The sequence below is a fragment of the Primulina tabacum genome, chromosome 9 (genome assembly GCF_025594145.1).
Source record: "Primulina tabacum isolate GXHZ01 chromosome 9, ASM2559414v2, whole genome shotgun sequence".
NCBI lineage: Eukaryota > Viridiplantae > Streptophyta > Magnoliopsida > Lamiales > Gesneriaceae > Primulina > Primulina tabacum.
Genome location: NC_134558.1, coordinates 37772542 through 37786570, shown reverse-complemented (window position 1 = coordinate 37786570; position 14029 = coordinate 37772542). Strand labels below are relative to the sequence as shown.

The window sequence follows — 14029 nt, the reverse complement described above, 5'->3', positions numbered from 1 at the left end:
CCCACACTGTTCTAATTTAGATATATTCCAAAAAAGATAGAATGACATAATATTTTCAATTATTTACAATAAATGAAGATTTTTTTATTATTATTTATATATTTTTGATACTGAGAACTGAATATTTCAAAAAAAGATACTGAGAACTGAATATTTGATTTGGAACAATGAAACATTCACGCGTTTTAAGAAGAATCGGGTTCAACCCTGTCGACGCCACCACACCCAGAAACTAAACTAGATCCGATTTCTGAAAGATCAGATTCTGTCCAGTCTCCACTCCTCGATCCACTGTCAATGCATTCACCTTACTGAAATTCTCCATCTTGAAGATGTATATGGCATATGGATGGCCGCAGGTCATCCCTCTGCAACTACCCAATGGCCCCTCCACCCAACAGATCGTTTATCTCAAAGTCGTCAATCGCTTGCTTCTCGTCGTCTCCCCCGCTCACCTGGAGCTCTGGTCTTCATCTCAGGTATCCTTTATCTTTTTTTTTTCTTCCTTCTTTTGGGTTGTATGTCGGGGAATTGCCTCTGGAATTTGGGTTTAATTTTATTGGTTTTTTTTTTTAAAAAAAAAAATTCAGCATAGAGTGAGGTTGGGGAAGTACACGAGAGACGCGAATTCTGTCCAGAGAGAGGGGGAGAATTTGCAAGCTGTTTGGAGCCAAGATACGAAGCTCATTGCCATTATTGTAAGTGTTGGATCACTTGCTAAATAAATTTAAGCTGTTTCACAAAATGATGTGATCATTTGGTATGGTGTGGCCTTGAAGGTTTGGAGAAATTCTTCTATCAATCGGCATATTTTCAGTAATTTTCCTGAAATTGAATGCATCCTGTCGCACTACGGAGTGTCCTGTCATGTCATGTGATTACTTGTCAAGCCAACTATGAACTGGCAAATAGATTAGTACAGTTCGTGATTCCTTATTGAGCGATTTGTAGTCTAGAAAAAGACGGGAATCCTAGAGTTGGCAAGTCAGAGATTTGGTGTCCTGATTTCTTGAATTGGAGGAAAATTAATATTTAATGTGGTCGTCTGTGATTACATTTGTATCATGAGGCGCTACCTATCTTTAAACTTAAAAGATTGTAACTTTTACTAAATTGCTTAATTTAAGGTAATCTGCTATAACTTATGGCAATCTGCTTACCAATTAATTCTGTTCCCCGATACTCCATGTATCTATTTCGGTGCTTGTATACTATAGTTGTTAAGATGATGGCACCATTTGTCATTAGATTGAAGGGATACAGTGGAATAGGTGTGTTGTATTCGAAATTGAAATTCTATTCTTCTACTAAGTTTATTTAGTGTAAATTTAGGAAAAAGTAAATGGACTGATATTCGTATCATGTTTAGTGGTTGTTGGTCACTTAACTTCTGATCCCTTTTTGCAGACTTCTTCCTTCTATCTTCACATATTTAAGGTTCAGATCACAGAAAAAAAAATACATATTGGTGGGAAGCAACCAACTGGTTTGTTTCTTTTGAACGTATCATTACTTCTCAGCGAGCAAGTCCCCTTTGCGAATAAGAATTTGACAGTGTAAGTACACACCTAATTAATTATTTTTGGCCTCCAAAAACAAAAGACCAGGTTCATGCATAACATATGTCTTTGGATGATACGGTCTATGCTATGTTGTTCTTGTCCTAAGATCCAGGCATCCAGCTAATGTTAGCAATATTATTAAATTTACTATACCCTTGAAATCTATGTGCTTTTTACAGAATTTGTTTGTTTTACTTATGGGTGCACATGGATGGATTATTTGATACATTTGCCATTGTTGCTATCTCAATTGATTTGGCTGGATAATATTTTTCAATCCATATATGACCGCTAGAAGAGGATATCTTTATACACAGATACCTGTTTTTCATAACTAATACTATGGTTATCCTATTCAACCAACTTTTATTTTATGATTTCAAAAGTTAAAAGTAATATTCTAAAGAGAAAAAACTCTTAGGTAATGCTTGATGGTGTTTTGAGAATTTTGTGAAAACATTTTCAAAAAGTCTTTTTGGAGATATTTAATCGAAGGACATCGACATTTTGTTTGGGTATATTTTCTGAAGGAGAATTTTTTAAATATATATGTTATATCGTGTATAAGAGTTTATTGAATTAGTGATGTGAACTCATATATATTTTAGTTATTTAATGGTACATAATATGTTTTAAATATTTTAGAATATAGTATTAGGATCATAAGCAATAAACTCTTGCTTGGAATATGTTACGTTCATGATTTTTTTATTTTTTTTCCATCTATGAATGTTAGGAGCAACATTATTTGTGATAACAAACACATACTGATCGGACTCTCTGATGGAGCATTGTATAACATATCTTGGAAGGGTGAGGTATGTGATTTGGCATGATATTTTTTTATTTCTCTCTAGATAGCAAATCTTCTTAGATACTTTATTGCCAGAATAATATAATCAGTGTGTATAATCTAATTTTTTTTCTGCTGTATTGTTAACTAAATTTTCTTACCTAGAGTTAAACCTTTAGAAAATAAAATAAAATTGCTCATTATTTTATACAGTTTTGCGGTGCATTTTATCTTGACACACGGCTGAATGATAATGCTGCCGCCAATACATTATCTTATCCCCTGGGCAATGAGAAGGCTTCTAGTGAAACTCAAGGCATTCATGGGTCCAACCATATGAACCTTGCTGTATCACAGAAATCTGCTGTTATTCATCTTGAATATTCCATCCCTTTGAGGTTGCTAACTGTCTTGTTTTCTGATGGTGAACTCGTACTATGCTATGTGAGCAAGAAAGGTCTTAGGCATACCGAATCTATCAGAGTGGAAAGAAGTTTGTCTCCTGGTGATGTCGTATGTGCATCAATGGCTCCAGAGCAACAGATTCTTGCTGCTGGAACTCGAAAAGGCATCGTTGAGCTGTATGACCTCGCAGAGTCAGCCTCACTGATCCGCTCTGTTTCATTATCCGATTGGGGGTAAGTCTTTTTAATTGCTTGCAGGAATCAGAAAGTATTATGCATGCTTATTACCTGTCCATTACCACTTATTTCTTGAATTCTTTGGAATTAAACTTTAAATTTTCACCTACTCCAACTAGATGATGTGTTGTATTTCTTGTGTAAGAAATTTTAAGTCTCTCCAACCTACTTACTTTGAGTGTATTGTAGAATCTTTGCTTTGTTCAAGAGATAATGATGTGCTTGATACACACTTCTAAGTGGTTGATTAAAGAGCTGGACTCTGGATGACTGAAAACTTTTAGTTAGTAGTGATTTAGAAGACTTGCAAATCTGCGTGATTAATAGGCTGATTTCAAATCTGAAAATCAAATCTTCTTGTAGCTGAATAGGTTAATGTGTTGGAAATTGGCCGTCAAATTTGGTGTTAAACTTGTTAAAGATTGTATAAATATTGTTGGCACAAGTGGTCTGATATTTCTAGCTAATAGTGCTGGGAGAATATATATGCTTAAAAAGTTTTGATTCATGTCTGTTTAAAGGTCTTCCAAAGAATTTATTATCAATATTTTAATTTGAACAAACTTTGAGTACCTGTTCTGGTTTCCACCTTTAGTGCACTGCTATAAGTTAATGCAGATCAGACATATGATTAGCTCGAAGTTCATCAAATGTCTTTTCCCAAACTTTCAGTATCATCTGCCTAATATAATGATCTCTGTCCAATTTTAAACCATACAGAATGAGCTTAATGTCTTCATGTAGTCTTGTCGCAGATATTCGGTGGAAGATACTGGTCCTGTCAATTGTATAGCGTGGAACCCTGATAATTCTACGTTTGCTGTTGGATGGAAGTTAAGAGGACTTGCAGTTTGGTCTGTTTCTGGTTGTCGTTTGATGTCTTCAATCGGTCAAATATGTATGAGTTCTGTTTCGTCTCCTGTGGTTAAGCCAAATCAGGATCTCAGGTATGAACCCATGATGGGCGGAACCTCACTGATGCAATGGGATGAGTATGGATATAGATTATATGCAACCGAGGAAAGATCATCAGAGAGAATTATTGTGTTTTCTTTTGGAAAATGCATTAACAGAGGTGTTTCTGTTACAACCTATGTACGGCAAATTATCTATGGTGAAGACCGCTTGCTTGTTGTTCGGTCAGAAGATACTGATGAACTGAAGATCTTGCACCTCAATCTTCCAGTTATGTATCGTATAGATGCCCTTTCCTCCGTACATTTATTTGTTGCTTCTGATTGACTATGCATTATACCAGGTTTCTTATATGTCCCAAAACTGGCCTGTTCTACATGTTGCTGCTAGTAGGGATGGAATGTACCTGGCAGTAGCAGGGCTTCACGGCTTAATCTTGTATGACATACGCCTGAAGCGGTGGAGAGTATTTGGAGATGTTACTCAAGAACAAAGAATTCAGTGCAGGGGTTTGTTATGGTTGGGGAAAATTATTGTGGTCTGCAATTATGTGGACTCTTCCGATATGTGAGAAATTAACGCACTGAATATTTTCTTTAGTTATTGGTTATATGGACTTGCTTTTAAAATGTCTCTCTGATGTTAGCCTTTGCCAATGCTTGTTGCTTAGAATCTATTATACTTTTTTGAGACGAAAATGCATCTTTGTTGAGAATTTTCTGGTGAGATTTTTTTTGAAAAACATTTTTCTTTTTAGTGAAGAATGATTCTCCACCACGTCGTTACTGTTTGCTTTTAAGTGTTAAAGTGCAGTAGCTTCTCTTCTACTAAAAACCTTCGACAAACAGATGATATTATTCTGGAGTAGGTGAATTGCTTTTTCTATGGAAATATGGGCCTTCAGATTGGACTAAACTTGTGTCCTCGGTATAAATTAATATCATTTGTTTGCTTCTATTGTTTTTAATTCTATTGCTTGGTTATCATTCCATACTTTAATATTTGTGGTTGAATAAATTGTAAGCGTTACTTTATCTAGTTTACCAGTTCAATTTTTTGTTATGCTTCTGCGCAAAGATGAGAAAATATTATGAAATCTTGTGGAAGCTGAAATGAAAGTCATGGTGATGGATTCGACCTTTAAACTTTTAGATAGACGTGTTGTGGCAGAAATTGAAAAATAGAAATGACGTGAGGACATTCATACTAAATTGTTTATGTATATGTTGTTTCAGAAATTATCGTGGAAGCTGCAGTTGAGCCCATTTTTCTGTGGAAATAATTTCTTTATATGTGTGTGAAAATTAGGAGTGTTTGTGGATGATTTCCAATATCCGTGATGTGTTAATTTTTTTAGCAAATTGTTGTATCAAATAACTTGGAAGCATTGTTGAAATAAGTTGGCTTGATTTCTATAATGACTGATATTTATTGCTTGAAAACAAGAATGAAAAAAGAATGAATTTGATAGTTCCTCACATTGAACTTATCTTTCATCTTTTGTGTGATTTTTCTTCTTCCATGTACTCAAACGTTTTCTTTGTTTTTGAATTTTATAATTGTTTTCTAGTGGTAGTTAAGTAAGTTTAGTGGTAGACTGGTAGTTATGTAAGTTAATGACTATTCACGTGTCACTTGATTTTTACTTCCCATTTCATCAGAGTGATTGGTGATTGCAGGTATGAATTGCTTTTCTACCCTAGATATCATCTCGATCAAAGTTCACTTCTTCTTCAGAAGACATTACTAACAAAGCCAATAGTCATGGATGTTTATCAAGATTATTTACTTGTAACATATCTTCCGTTTGATGTTCACATATACCATGTGAAATTATCTGGTGAATTGTCGCCTTCTAGCACCCCAGATTTAGAGGTAATTGAATGGTTTAAATTGGATATGCTTGTTGAATTGGTTGGGGATACAACCCTTTTACAGTTCTACGAACAAAATTTGAGATGTATTCATATTTCTTCTGAATGAAACTATTGTATAGTTTTTCTCCCAAAAAAATCATTTTGAGATTGTTCACCGTGCATAAGTGATAAAATGACAAACAGCTTTCTACAGTTCGAGAGCTCTCAATCATGACTGCAAAGAGCCATCCTGTGGCAATGCAATTCATTCCTGATCAGATTCCACAAAAATATGTCTTGAGCAGTAAAATCTCATCTTCTGATTTGTTATCCCGAGAACCTGCCAGGTATGTGTTGGTATCTACTTTAGTCAATACTCTGCTCTTCTGGGTTTTTTCTGTTGATTGACTGCATGTGCCTTTTAGATGTTTAATATTGAGGATGAATGGGGAGCTTTCACTGCTTGATTTGGATGAAGGACGGGAAAGAGAACTGACAGATTCTGTTGAGTTTTTCTGGGTTACTTGTGGTCAATCAGAGGAGAAAAGAAACTTAATCGAGGAAGTTTCCTGGTTAGATTATGGTCACCGAGGGATGCAGGTGACAGTTTCTGTGATCATAATCTGTCCCAAATTTTGTTGGCCACTCCACTTAACATTTCTGACGTAAGTGCTGGTTGAAGCTCATCTACAGGTTTGGTATCCATCCCCCGGTGTAGATCCTTTCAAGCAGGAAGGTTTTATGCAGGTATTCTAGTTTGTGTGATTCTTTTTTCTTTTTGATTTATATGCCATCTTTGTATGAAGTTTCTACCGTGTGTATCTTGTTTTCCATGATAGACTATCCATTGAGCTATTCATATTCAAGTACTGAGTTGTGTAGTATGAGATGAAATATTATTAGTTAAAGCTGTCCAATAGTCCTTTCGAAGGCTTCAAGTATCTATAATCACACTTCCCGTTACTTAACTCCAAGTGCTATGGTTTTCACATTGAATTTGACTATGTATATATTCATCACACATAAGAATTGCAATTTCTTTAGCTGACTAGGGCATATAATAGCATGTTTATTAAATGTCGCAACAGTTTTAAATCTTTGGTTGATTCGGTTTGTTTATGTTGTCTAAGCTACGTGGTTTAATATGATATGTTAGTTGGACCCTGAGCTGGAATTTGATCGTGAGGTGTACCCACTTGGTCTACTTCCAAATGCTGGTGTAGTTGTTGGTGTTTCCCAGAGAATGTCATTTTCAACATGTACAGAGTTCCCATGTTTTGAGCCATCACCTCAAGCACAAACCATATTGCATTGTTTACTTCGGCATCTTCTTCAGGTACATTACCCAATTTTGTGCTGCCATGAAATCATTCTTTTGATTTCTCTGTGACATTTCAGTTGACTGCATCCAAAAATTGAATCAGTTCGTCTTTGAAATGCCATTGACTCGCACTACACTCTACATTTGATATATTGCTGTTTTGTTAAATGGAACATAATATACTACTCTACTGGTTTACTTATTACAATCTGAGGTCGAGGCATTTTGCAGTTAACTGAAATTTTGTGAATCTGTAACTGACTTAGGACAGTAGAACTCCCCAGCCATCTCAGATTGCTAGGCAGCAAATGACGAAGCAAGTTGTTCAATTGGTCTCCACTGAGAATTTCTTCGAATTACATTCATCTTTGTGGTACTTCCGAAGTTTAACATACTGTATGATTGATGTTAATGCTCTTTTTAAATGGAATCAACTTTGTGCTGTCGCTAACCAATTTTTATCACCTGTTGACAAGAGAAATAAAATTTGAATTTTCTTGGTCAATTATAGAATGAGATGACTTTACCCAAATGAGAGCTTTTCCATAAGATTTCATCTTTTCATTATTGAATGACCGTTGACATTCCCTACACTGTAATCACTATTTAACATTGAAGTCTGGAGGAAAACTGGCAGCATTAATTGTGTGTCTTGGAGTTGGAATTTAATGGCTGAATGCCACAAAGAAATTCAGCAATTGGTGACGAGCTTTTCTAACATAAAGATTTTATTTTTATTTTTGGATGGGGGTGGGGGATGTAACAAGCGGGAACGAATCACGATCGTTATGAATAAAGGTTGAGGCGGTAGAGGAGACAACTTCAACCAATTTGTGGGTTGTACAATCTACCTACTTTACAATTAAATACGGAAATCCAAAAGGTCTGTTTGGGAATGGGAATGGCTTAGTTGAGGTATGTATGGAGTTATCATAAAGAATTTGAGGGTTGGGATCTTCTCCTGAATTTTGGCTCCAAGAGTAGGAATTTATGCAAAACCACAAAGCACTCGCTGTTATCTCTAGCAGCGGATCTCTTAATGTTTCTAGTCATAAAGAATTTGAGGATTGGAGACTTTTCAATTTTCTGGAGGGCTATTGGAGTAATAGATACATGCTTAGGTTCTCTGAATGTTCCATCTCGTTAATGTTAGTCGATGTTTGTTTAAGCCAGGCTTTGTGTTCTCGAAAAATGTACCAAGGACTTCTTGCTTTGTTATTTCTGTAATATTCAAGCTTCTGATAATGAGTTCTTCAGAGAGGCAAGAAGGAAGAAGCTCTGAGACTAGCACAAATATCAGCAGAGAAGCCACATTTTTCTCATTGCCTGGAATGGCTTTTATTTACTGTTTTTGATGCTGAAATTTCCAGGTAATTTTTATGCAGACATCTGAATTCTGATCCAAATGCTCACAATCCCAAAAATTTTGATGTATCCAACCCTGTTCTACAGGCAAAATTTGCGCAAAAACCAAGCGGCAGTTGCCAATCATTCTACTGATACTTCTCTGCTGAAGAAGACCTGTGATCTGATAAAAAACTTTCCTGAATATTATGATGTTGTAGTTAGTGTTGCACGGAAAACCGATGGTCGACATTGGGCGGATTTGTTTTTGGCTGCTGGCAGATCAACTGAGTATGTGACTTGATTCTCTGCTTTTCACTGAAAATATTGCAAGTACTTTTGTCAAAATGGAATCTAATTCTACTTTCTTTTTCTTCAAATAACCATATAACTAATTTCAATCATCTTCGAAAGGACTGCTTTCTTCCAGTGAAGGGTTATCAAGTATGATAACCATGCATGATTTCATTTATTCTATCATCAGTCCTAACTTGAAGTGGGGTCTTCAGGAAATGAGAAGCGATCATTATGCCTTAATTTTTCACGGAGAAATTAATCATCTTACTTTTAGGTTGTTTGAAGAATGCTTCCAACAAAGATGGTATCGTACTGCAGCTTGCTATATTGCCATTGGTACCTTTTATGCCTTTTGAGTTAATTACTGTGGTGACGGTAATCATGATTTTATTTTCTTCCTATGATTTAAATACCAGAAGCTTTTGCTTGGAGTAATTTCTAATCAGTATAAGTGGCAATTACCCTCAAGAGTTGAATAAGGAAAAAAGCCACCACTTGCTAATGTTTTCTCTGACATGGTGGTTAAATGTCATCAGTCCAAAAATGCCTGTTTAGCAGCAAGTATAAGTTTCTTTTGGTTGGTTATTTAAGCATTCTTGTTCCCTGAAACAAGTTGAGTGATGGCATGTTTCTTAAAGAGTTAATACTTTCTAAAATCTTCTCCACTTTGTTTGATTGAGGATATTGTGTATCTATATCATTCAAACGAGAATTATTGAACTTTTTTTGGTGGAATTGATTCTTGTATACTGATTGATGTCCTCTTGGTTGTTTTGCCATAGGTAATTGCTAAGCTTGAAGGTTCTGCTGTGAGTCAATATTGTGCCCTGCGTTTATTGCAGGTGATTATGGGCTTCTTTTCCCTTCCTATACTAATGGTTGATATATAGTCTTTTTCAAATGCATATGTGCCATTACTGAGGCTCCACATCACGCTAAACTATGGTCTGGTTGAATTGCTGATATCTGGCGTAATATTCCCTGTGGAACACAATTTTCTTCAATCATACTTTGTACTTATACGGATCCCAGCTCAGATCCATCTTGGGGGGAGTTTTTCACATTTTTACTTTGAGAAATGTAATGGAATCCACCATCTGTTGCGTAATAATAAACCAGTGTCACTGTGCACACGTTAAATACTTGTACAATAGTTTTTCGTGGGTAATTATTTCGGAGTTTAGTAATCTTTATATAAAACTATCAATACTTATATTGAAAATATTTGTGATTATTTTGCTATAGTTTGTAATTATATTTTGGATAATGTGTAATTTTTTAAGAAAAAGAACGATGCAAATATATTTTTTATTTGTATAGGTAACATATGATTTTTTTAGTTTTTAAAAATGAATAAGATATTATAGTCATAGTAAATTATGAATTTAGGTTTTTATAATATTTTTTTATTAGTGAGAAAATAATAGGTTTTTAAGTTGATAGGGTTATTTTTGTAAATGTTAATTGGTGTCACTGAGTCAGATGGCTCAAGCTTTATATATGGTATAGAAATGTGTTACCTCTGTCAAACAACACGATCAATACATTATTTCTTTGTAAATAAATCTTATGCCACCGAGTTTCTCACTGGCGTGTTTCTTATGCTTTTTCTTGCTTATTTAATATCACTCATAGATTCTCACTCTGTCCTCTCCATTGTTCAGGCAACACTCGATGAATCTCTTTATGAACTGGCTGGAGAGCTGGTACAAATCCACAACCCTATGTACTTCTCTAAGCAACGGCTGACCTACTAATTTCCTTGCATTTGCTACTTTTTTCTTCTGTACTTTTTGGTTATTAGGTGAGGTTTCTATTAAGATCTGGAAGAGAATATGAACCTACTAATACTGATCATGAAAGCCTTTCTCCAAGATTATTGGGCTACTTTCTTTTCCCTTCCAGTTTTAGAAAGCAACCTGAGGATGTCAAAAGGTGAGCCTGTCCCTTAAGAATAAGCTTATATTTCTGCCCATACCAGTTCTATTAACGCATGATGACGAATCTATGGCAGCTCCTCATTCAAAGAACAGAATGCGCATGTTGCTTCTGTGAAAAATATTTTAGAAAGTCATGCGAGCTATTTGATGTCTGGAAAAGAGCTCTCAAAGCTTGTAGCATTTGTCAAAAGCACTCAATTTGATCTAGTGGTAGGGAGTCCCCCTTTATAGTTTTTTTTGTACGTTTGCCCTCCTTTGAGATGTATGCTTGATACAACTTACTACAGGAGTATCTGCAACGTGAAAGGTATGGAAGTGCTCTCTTGGAGAATTTTGCTGCTGGTCTTGAAATGATTGGACAGAAGGTACAAGTATCTTGAAAGATCTGTTATAGTCATGATTTGGAATTTGTTATATTCTTTCAAAGACAGTCTCATATAATTTCATTAATAGCTGGTGTGGTATAATTTCTTTTGGAGAATTTTGCTTCTAATTCTTTAATACCTAGTAATTCCTTGTGATAGTATCCAACTACCTTGCACTATCCAGCTATCTTCAATGCCTTGCTGTATTTAACTTTTTAATCTGCTTAATTGATATAATGTGTATATACTGTCATTTCAGTTCAGTTTGACACTTTGACTTCTCTACTGCTGAAAACCTTTTATATATGTGCGGAGGCTAGAGATTGTTGAACTTTGTATTTTTTATTCTCATGATTAGCATTGGATGGGTTCAAATTGTTTCTTATGGTGGCTATCCTAAAGTGTAGTTTCATTTCGAAGGACTCTTTGAACAGCCTCGGTTGTCAGGAACCAGATTATATTTTGTAGAAAAATAAAACTGCAAAACACAAGAGATGAATGTAGTGTGTCAATTCAATTACTGATTTTGGACCGCTGAATGTAACCATTGTAATTTTATTCATCGATTTGTTTATGTGCTTTTATGTAGCTTCAAATGGGAACATTGCAAAACCGTTTGGATGCAGAATTTCTGTTGGCACACATGTGCTCAGTTAAGTTTAAAGAATGGATAGTGGTCTTGGCTACGCTATTGAGGCGTTCTGAGGTGCGGTTAAATTTTTTGCTAATTTAATGAATCTTTGTTTTGTTTTGGAGATCCCAGTTGCAGTGCCCTGATTGGTATTGCCTGCTAGCATGTGACGTTTACCTAATAAAGCACCTAAATCTATGCACCTGGTAATCCGATGAATGACTTTATGTGACACTTTCTTGTGACTTAGCACACTGATGATGATCACTTTTTAGTGGATGGTAGTTCGTTCATGTCACTTTGGTAGGAAACTTGTGTTTTTTATCATCTAGATGGCAAGAAAATTGCTTTTCAAGTGACGGTTTCTCTGGTTCTGTAATTTAACTTCGAAATAAAACCTGCACTTAAGCCCCAAGTATCACCTGTCAAAAGTGATCAACTCCTCCTGTTGATGTATAGTTCATTTATCGACTGTATATCAGGTCCTCTTTGATTTGTTTAGACACGATATACGACTGTGGAAAGCATACAGCATAACCATACAGGTAAGCATTTGGTCTTACGTTTTGGCTAGGCCACCAATCTTATTGCACGGACTAACTGTGCCTTTGTCATGTGCAATGTTATTAGGCGCACACACCATTTGCTGAATACCATGATTTGCTTGAAGAATTGGAAGAAAAGCTTTCGACTGTTGATGGAGAAGAAAAATGAGGCAACTGAATGTTTGAAATTAATGGATCGGCTCAGTTGAGTTTTTTTGGAAGAAGAGATGCCACTTCACTGTTTTTGAACTGACACCAAACGTTTGTCGTTCCAGAAATCAGGGCAAGACTGTAGAGATTTTCGGTACAGGTGACAGGAAAAAATTGTTTGTATATTTACATAAACATTGTAGTTTTTAGGTTGAGTTCAATAGCATGTACAATCTCCTTTTTGGGTCATTTTAGAGATGATGCATTTTTGTGCGGTTTATTATGAATATTTGTACAAAGCTTTTTCAGGTCAAAATGAGTTCAGTTCAGCTAGGGGATAATTTGTACTTGAAATGCACATTTAGAGTAAAAATCAATCATTTATCTCTTAATCCGAGTGATTTTACATTTCATGTTGCGACCATATAGATCGTATGAGGATCATCGTTTTTGAACATATAGTGATCTGTCAATTTCTAGCTCTAAGTTGCTAGTTTTTGATGAAATATAGTCTAACATAGGGATCGTGAATTAGTCAAAATTATTTAGACAGTGGGAAGAAATACTGGCCAAATAAAGAGTTCGAGACAATAAGGTAGAGACCCAAGTCCAGAAATCCTCAGAACCTTAAGGTGTGCTAGGTTTCGATTTCACTATTTTTTGAAAATATTTTGGGAATGTAAATGTATTTAATTCTGCTCTTTTTAACAGACAAGTTATTGTAGTGGTTAAATTAAGTGAGTATTTGTTTGAATATTTATTTAGTAGTATTTAGATATTAAAAAACAAGCTATCTAGTATTGTAATGTAATATTTTCGAAAATAAATGAAAATTAATGATCATCTGAGAACGTCGAAATGCGCTTCTGAAAAAGAAAGAAGGCATTATTATTTCCTTCCTCGATCCTTTTAAATAAAAAAACATTCAAAATTCAATTTTTTTTCTTGAAATAGAAGTTTTTGCACTTTAACTAAAAGAAAAGAAAGCCTAAGTTATTCACACAAAATTTATGGGTTTCCTCGTTTTACGAGTGCAAACAAAAGCCAAGTTGCACTTTAATTTTTTTGATTTTTGTTGTGAAAAAGTAAAAATTTATGGTAAAAAGTAAAAATCTCAAACTCTCAAAATTTACCAAACTACACACTTTATAATATTTTTCTCTCTACTCAATTGTGATTTTCTTCACAAATGAGAGATCTATTTATATGAAATCTTTACAAATAATCCAAAAATAAAATACATCATTACCTACATCATCACACACTAATTTTCAATATTTACAACTCTTATTTTCAACATTCAAATATTCAATACACATATTTTAAATATATTTTTCAACACTCCCCCTTGTGATGATGATCATAATGATTGTCTTCATTACGTGTTTTTATATTGCCTCGTTAAAAACCTTACTAGGAAAAACCCATTGGGATAAAAACCATAGCAAGGGAAAAAGAGTGCAGTCACGTAAACTCCCCCTCATATTGACACGACAATTCTTCACAAATTTCGTAGATTGCGCATCCCAATATTATATATATGATTTCTGAATATTGACGTAGGAAGCGCCTTTGTGAAGAGATCTGATGAATTTTCACTTGATTGAATGTGACGAACATCAATACATTTATTCTTCTCAAGCTTCTTGGTGAATGCGAAGAACTTAGG

At 34.9% G+C, this 14029-nt stretch overlaps 1 protein-coding gene across 1 annotated transcript; it reads left to right on the top strand.

The window, feature by feature from the left end:
• The first annotated feature begins 161 nt into the window (after positions 1–161).
• On the top strand, positions 162–12729 carry LOC142555855 (uncharacterized). The gene is made up of 23 exons (XM_075666980.1): positions 162–479; positions 591–698; positions 1408–1556; positions 2299–2380; positions 2569–2993; positions 3752–4181; positions 4255–4478; positions 5591–5786; positions 5972–6114; positions 6193–6367; positions 6461–6514; positions 6924–7103; positions 8346–8458; positions 8541–8723; positions 9004–9058; positions 9512–9571; positions 10394–10435; positions 10534–10664; positions 10744–10879; positions 10957–11034; positions 11624–11740; positions 12148–12210; positions 12296–12729. Exons 1-23 carry the CDS (start codon positions 333–335, stop codon positions 12377–12379), a joined length of 3375 nt encoding a protein of 1124 aa, XP_075523095.1. The 5' UTR covers positions 162–332; the 3' UTR covers positions 12380–12729.
• Positions 12730–14029: the final 1300 nt, after the last annotated feature.

Excerpts from the sequence above, each read along its gene's own strand:
- LOC142555855 (XM_075666980.1), top strand. The coding sequence starts at position 333 with ATGTATATGGCATATGGATGGCCGCAGGTCATCCCTCTGCAACTACCC. Across the intron at positions 7,104-8,345 it reads TACTTCGGCATCTTCTTCAG|AGAGGCAAGAAGGAAGAAGC; the intron begins GTACATTACCCA and ends TGAGTTCTTCAG. Across the intron at positions 10,665-10,743 it reads CAACCTGAGGATGTCAAAAG|CTCCTCATTCAAAGAACAGA; the intron begins GTGAGCCTGTCC and ends AATCTATGGCAG.